The 6,640-nt window shown below is 44.6% G+C and overlaps 1 protein-coding gene across 1 annotated transcript; it reads right to left on the reverse strand.

The window, feature by feature from the left end:
• Positions 1–789: 789 nt before the first annotated feature.
• Positions 790–6,633, reverse strand: LOC125530571 (kinesin-like protein KIN-14F; the record flags this gene model as incomplete). Its single annotated transcript, XM_048694951.1, is given in 17 exon segments — positions 790–1,122; positions 1,204–1,341; positions 1,435–2,045; positions 2,130–2,318; positions 2,427–2,590; positions 2,675–2,928; positions 3,085–3,249; positions 3,397–3,575; positions 3,775–3,881; positions 4,177–4,356; positions 4,434–4,523; positions 4,595–4,676; positions 4,969–5,127; positions 5,284–5,352; positions 5,474–5,809; positions 6,253–6,396; positions 6,516–6,633. Coding segments are annotated over 17 exon segments (3,007 nt in total), but the record flags the coding sequence as incomplete, so codon positions are not given.
• Between the last annotated feature and the right edge of the window lie 7 nt (positions 6,634–6,640).

Consider the following 6,640-nt stretch of genomic DNA (forward strand, 5'->3'; position numbering starts at 1 on the left):
CAAAACTTGTTTGAGCTTGCCAAATTTTACTCAAAGTATTTAAACGGGTTTGCGGTTTCATACAACATCCATGATTTTTCAAATTTTAAAAACATTCGGGTCTGCGTCCGTGTCTGTTTTTAAGACCTCGCGCTGCTTTAAGAAACTGGAAGCTGTGTAGGTCAACTGGCTACGGTACTTTTCGGATGCATCTGGCCTCCGTTTCCAACCTTGGGGAGCACAATTTTTTTAAGCGCTACAGTTTATTTTTTTAAAGCGCTACAGTTTCCCTTTTTTTTTGAGGATAAAGCGCTACAGTTTCCGTTTGAATAGTCGCTAGCCACGGCCGGCCCAGTAAACATGCGCGCTAGCAGTGTAATAACAGAAAAAATAGACATTTTTAACAGACAAAAAAAATACAAAATGGGCTGGCCCAGTGTGCAGGACGCCTTGGCCCACCAGCCAGATGAATCCCTGCCACATCAGCGTTTTCATGGCTCAAACGATGCCAGAGTTCGATTTAGACCGAGATTGCATAGTTCAGGGTGCAATCGACCGGGATTTTGACTTGAAGGTTCGTTTCACCCAACCTCTACGAGTTTAGGGTTTAAAATGAATTTTTTCCTTTTTGTTAGTGGTGTTCCGGCCTGATGACCGTAAGAATTTTTTTTTAAAATAACTGTATTCCTCTTAATGAATGCAAGTTTTTTTAAAGATTAGGTGCACGCAGCTATGTTCAATCTGTTCAATGGTCGCCACCTTGGATGTGTTCAGATATTCGAAAAAATAAGCACTATCGAATCGGGTGAATTAAAGAATAGACACAGGTCAGTTGGCATTTCAGTCTTTCTTCTTCTTTTAGGGCATCTGAAAGAGCCTCTTGGTCCTGAACATCAGAATAGGAACAAATGGGCCTCCGCAGATATCTATGCTTCTTTCGAAACAAGCACCGGTTTCAATTTCTGGTCGCCACTGCGACGCAATATAATGGCAACCACCACACTTTACAATGTACTTACTCCTACAAAGGACGCACGCGAGACCTGTGGAGAACAAACCAATCAACAAACACGCGAACGAACGCAAGCAACGATGTGATGGTCTGATGGATCCACATGCTTCTACCCAGCCGTAGAAGCCAACCTGCAGACCGGACGGGAACGACACCGTCACAACAATCAAAGAATGGCTAAACAAACCAGCCAAGCCAGGAAGAAGGCTCACACGGGCGCGAGCTTCCCGCGCGGCAGGGACATGCTGCGGCGCGTCTCCGGCAAGGGGGCGTTGGTCCTCTCGGCGTACGGCGGCCTGCTCCGGCGATGCTTCCCTTCCGTCACGGCCTCCGCCTCCCGGACCGACGCCCTGACAGACAACAACAAACACCCAAGCAAAATGAAGCCACCGATGCACCGCCAAAGTGACACGCCCAGCTGAAGAATCGTTGGTACGACGTACCGGAGGTCGATGCTCTGGGACTGCCTAGTCGCCGGCGGCGGGAGCTTCTTGGCCGACTTCCGGCTGAGATGGAAGGTGGGCTCGCCGTTGGCCACCTCGTTCTCCACATCGGACCAGTTCTTCCTCACCCTGGCCTCCGACCTCGCCGCCTTACTCCCCGACTCCGCGCCGCCGTTCGCCGTCTGCTGCTCCTCCCTCCGCGCCTTGGCCGCGCTGTCAGGCCTGTTCTTGGTCACGCTCACGCTCTCTCTAACCGTTGGCTTCGCGCTCCGGTTCTCCTCCGAGTCCCGGAATTTCCGCAGGCTCTGCTCCGTCAGAATGGACGCCGGCGTGTTGTTCCTGGACCGGCTGCCCTGCGATGCCTTTGCCGGCGGCTCGGCCCTCGGCGTGGGCGTGCACTCGATGATGCTCTCGGCCTTCTCCACGGTTTTCATGACGGTGCCGCCGGATCTCTCGGCGGAGAACGAGCTTCTCACCGGAGGTGACGGGGTCTTGAACTTGCGTGAGCTGAAGTATAGCTCCCTGCTGATGACGGGTGACTTGTCGTCCACCTCTCGCACCGACAGTGGAGACCGGAACCTTCTCTGCTTTCCAGAAGACGAGCTTCTGATCTGCAAGCACGGAACAAGTCGTATGTTTACTCAGGTTACTTCCTTCTGTGAGAATGAAAATCCATGTTTGAAACAATCAAGTACCTCGCTTGTGCAGGTGTCGACGCTGGAATCCTGCCTAGCCTCAGGCTTGAAGCGCAAGCTGGTGGTGATAAGAGGTGACCTCGCCCTTGCAGCATTTCTGGTCTCGGATGATGTTATACGGTTTGTGGCATCTCTCAGCTGTGCTGCTTCACGCTCCTTATCTTCCAATGCCGATTTCAGTTTACCAATCTGACAAAGGTAGAAGTCGTATCATGACTCATGAGTGAACAAAAACAAAGTTCCAAGGCCTGCTCTGCGTTTCACAACTCAACAACACAATCCCAATGCCGTACGTACCTCTTCCTTGAGGTCTTTGACCTGTGCTCCTTCCTTGTTAACACGGGCTGCGCCAAGTTCTATGGTGGCCACACGCTCAGCGAACTTGAGAGTGCTAATTGTTTCACCGAAAGAATCTGCTTCAGGGTTCACATGCACAAACATCAATGTCTTTGCCTGGCCGCCTGTATCGCAAGAAAAGCAAATGATTAGCCATGTCGGCATTCTTGACGAAACAAGTTCTAAGTCTTGTAAGAGTGTTTTTGTACCTAAGGCGTCTTGCAGCACTTGTGTCAGTTTGCTGTTCCGGTATGGAACGTGTGAACTCTTCTGGGCTAGTGCCGCTATAACATCACCAAGTGCCGATAGTGATTTGTTGATGTGCTTGGCTTCAGTCAGTCTTTCTCCGGCGGCCTCAGATTTGTCCACCCTCTCACTTCCTGCGAGATCCACCAGGTGAAGGCATCCTCTTAAAGTTGAACCAGAAATTATCTCCTTCCCTTGCACATGAACTGTCAACACACTGAAGAGAAGGGAAGCAACGTTACCACATGCAGTGATTATGGCTATGTCGCAGATGTTTGAAGATATGGTCTATACACATGATGCAAGGAGATTATACTAAGGGTATAACCTTATTTGGCGATACAATTCATTTCATTAGTTTTGTAGTGAATACCTGTGTGAGCGGCTACTTCGTTCATTAAGGGCAGTTGCTCCAACAGCCCGATTTCTGTGGCCAAGTTTCATCAGGTCCAAAACATCCTTTGTGCACTTCACAGGCACTAGATTGGCATCAGGGATGTTGAGTCCATTTACATGGGAATTGTTACGAATCTCTAATGTGTGTACAGTTAAGAAAAAAATCCAGAAGGAAATTTATGGAACCAAAGTTTTGACAGTGAAGCAAGGAAAGTAAGCATAAAGCAATATATTTGGTATGCACATTGCAACAAAGAAAAGGCATTTTTTGGAAATCATGGAAGGATATCGTTTGTTTGCACCATCAGCCATCAATAGGTCTCTCACTTGTTCATTGTATATTTCAATCATCTGAACCCTCACATCATATGTCGTGGTATCTGATCTGTTTTGAGAAATATCAAACAGATCATTTAGCGACCGGTAGTTTACGCCCAAGGTCTCCTCTGCTGTTTTGTCTGGACCACTCTGAGTAACATATGCAAAAAACAAATACATTGTCAAAAAAAAACCCTCCAATAGGACATGCTTCAGTATTAAAGATCTTTATCCCCTCCTTGTAGTTTTTATTATTGCAACTCCTTCCATTATAGTATTGCACGTCGACTGGACATGCCCCACAAATTTAATGGTGTGAACCCAAAAGCAAATAAATGTGAAAAATTACCATAGTGTAGGTTTTTCCTGATCCTGTTTGACCATATGCAAATATACAAACATTATAGCCATCCATCACTGATCTTATAAGTGGTTGTGTATCAACATAAACTTCAGCTGTTACAAAGAAAATGAAAGTGAGTCGACTGGTAGCATTAAGAGTTGCAATTAGAGTACAGCATCTCCTACAAAATTACTTTATGGTTTCCCAAAATAACATATCATTCTTATTGATCATGCAAGGCTTTATGCAAAATAAACAAGTAATTCTATCTTTGGAATAAGTATATAATAACAAAAAAAATAGCATAACTTTCTTGTGAATCACCAACTATTCTTTAGGAAAGTACTGGAAGGAATGCAATTGATTTGCGGTACATGGGAAACAAAATGAGGAAGTTTAATGATGTACATTGTGAAACATTAGGTCCAAATATTTTGTTGAAAGAGAATATCTTCCGTCCATCCTTTCCTTCCTTTTCAGGGTTAGTAATCATGATCTCCCCGTTTTCCCCAATATGATCCACAGTAGATCGTTGATCAGGTTGGGACTTCGGTAAAGGTTTCACTCTACAGTAGACTCGGATGCTACCTAAGAAACATATTTGAAGTTGTCAGTAACTATTATTTTACTGCAAATAAAATGAATTGAATCCATTTTAGGTTTACCTCTAAGATCTTGGACTTGATTGTACAGCTTACGATTTTCCTCCAGTAACTTGTGGTAAGCATTATGGTTCTGCGCCTCAAAATAGCTTTCTGCAACATTAGAATAATTTTTAGAGACCGAAGAGGACGACAATTGACAAAATTCTAAAACCATTACTCACCTAGCCTCGTCAAGTCTTCCTCCCATTTAGCTCGAGTGGATTCAACTTCGGACTTCATCTCATTGAAGGACAGTTTTAACTTCTGAATATTTCATGTTTAGAAGAAATAATAATTAGCACAATGCGATAATGTCCATAAAATAGATGTCCATATTAATTCTGTATATTCTAACCCTGAACAGGATATTTTTCATTAGATAAGTATAAAATTGGTAGGTAATTTTATTGTTTTTACTGTTATTTATATGTTAAAAAAGGGAACTACAAGGAATACGTGGACTTGCCACTAAATACTTAACATGCAGCTTGACAGTTGAAGAAAAACGGTGTTGATGTTCAAGTTAAGCAGTACAAAAATGCACATCATTCCCTACCTTCAGCTCTTCTTGTTGGCGTTCAAGTCCTTCCCCGTCACCCAAGTGTTTGCGGCTACCACAGGGCAATTGCAAAGATTTTGAAATAGCTTCGATTAACTCCAATTTAGAGCAAACACCACTGTCATCTTTCATCATCTTCCTTAAAAGGGATCTGACCTGTTAGATGGTACATGTTTAAACAGTAAGTTTCAGTAATTGGTGCAGAGTTTTTAGTTTTCAGGACTGCTAATGGCAAATGCTGCCTGTTGCCTATTTGATGGTGTACATCATCATAAGGAAAATACACCAAGGAGTACAAATATGATACTGCACCTGATTCCGGTGGGACACAAGCAGAATGGTGAATTCTTTAGAGGCTTGCTCAAGTATTGTTTCAAGGACCTGAAAAAATCCACCACCATAAGTTAGTCCACAGGTGTTCAGCATTGTTTGGTGACGAGATCAGCTAAACTAGTACTAAAAGGGGATCACCAATATATAAGAATAAGCAGAACATACCTACCATATCATCTAAAGGCAAGTCGTCAGCTTCACTCCATTCCAGAAGGAATGCCCGCACAACCCGAAGAACAAACTGCTGGAAAAGTGAGTGCTGAGATTCTTCAACTCTGGTTTCCTCAAGGGAGACCTCGGAGAGAAGATGAACAAATTCCAGCATCTGTTGGTTCTGGTCAGCTGAGCCTCCAAACCTGGATGAATGTGAAGGCAACCTCTTGCTTGGAGGCGCAATCTTAACAATAGCTCCATACCGCCATATACCGATTCCACCTGAAAGTTTCCACTCGTGGTATGCTTTGAGACAGAGTATGCAGTCCACAACTTTCATTGATGAGCCTCCCTGTGAATTCAGATGCCACAATGTTCAAAATATACAGCTAAATGTCCAAACTCTAGCAGTAACACATAATTCTTATTAGCAAACTTTTTAATAGCTTGATTGAAGATATTTCTTTTGATGAAAATCTGGAGGAGATATTTCATATTTGCTCCATTTGTTTCTCACTAAGATACTCTTGAATATTTGGTCTTAGAAGTTAAAATGAGTACTAACAGAAGAGCCACAACAATTTCCATTTTCCAGTAATAAACTTTAACCCATTAGTGTTCTTGCAAATGTGGAACAAATTCAGTGAATCGTATCAGGCTATACAATTCAGCAAATCAAGATACTCCTAGTAATCGCTATGATTGTTTTGAAAGGTGTAATGAATAATTGTCATGATATGTCGAGAAAAACAGGGCAACACTTGGAGCAACGGTAGTGCTACGTGAAGGCCGTACCTTCTCAATGTCGGAAGCTTCAAATTCCAAGAGATTCATCTCGCTAACTGCAACGAGGAAGTTCCTCATGTTCTCGAAGTACTGGATCGCGGACTGTGCCGCCCCGTCGGACCACTGCACGGTGTCAATGGGATTCTCAACGACCTGCCAAAACAAACAACAGGCACTGAGATTCCAAGTACTCCCAACAGGCATTTGAAGTCCCTCCCTGAACCCAGTCGACCGGGTTATGGTGGGTGTTATTGGGGATGGATGGGATGTACCTTGGGGATGGCGCCGGGGTTGACGCGGTTGAGGACCTTGCAGAGGATGAGGCCGTTGCGCAGGGCCATGCAGAAGTCCTCCTCCGACGGCCTGTCCGGCAGGGGCTCCACCGCCGCCCGCGCCA

The sequence above is a fragment of the Triticum urartu genome, unplaced genomic scaffold (assembly GCF_003073215.2).
Source record: "Triticum urartu cultivar G1812 unplaced genomic scaffold, Tu2.1 TuUngrouped_contig_6410, whole genome shotgun sequence".
Classification (NCBI taxonomy): domain Eukaryota; kingdom Viridiplantae; phylum Streptophyta; class Magnoliopsida; order Poales; family Poaceae; genus Triticum; species Triticum urartu.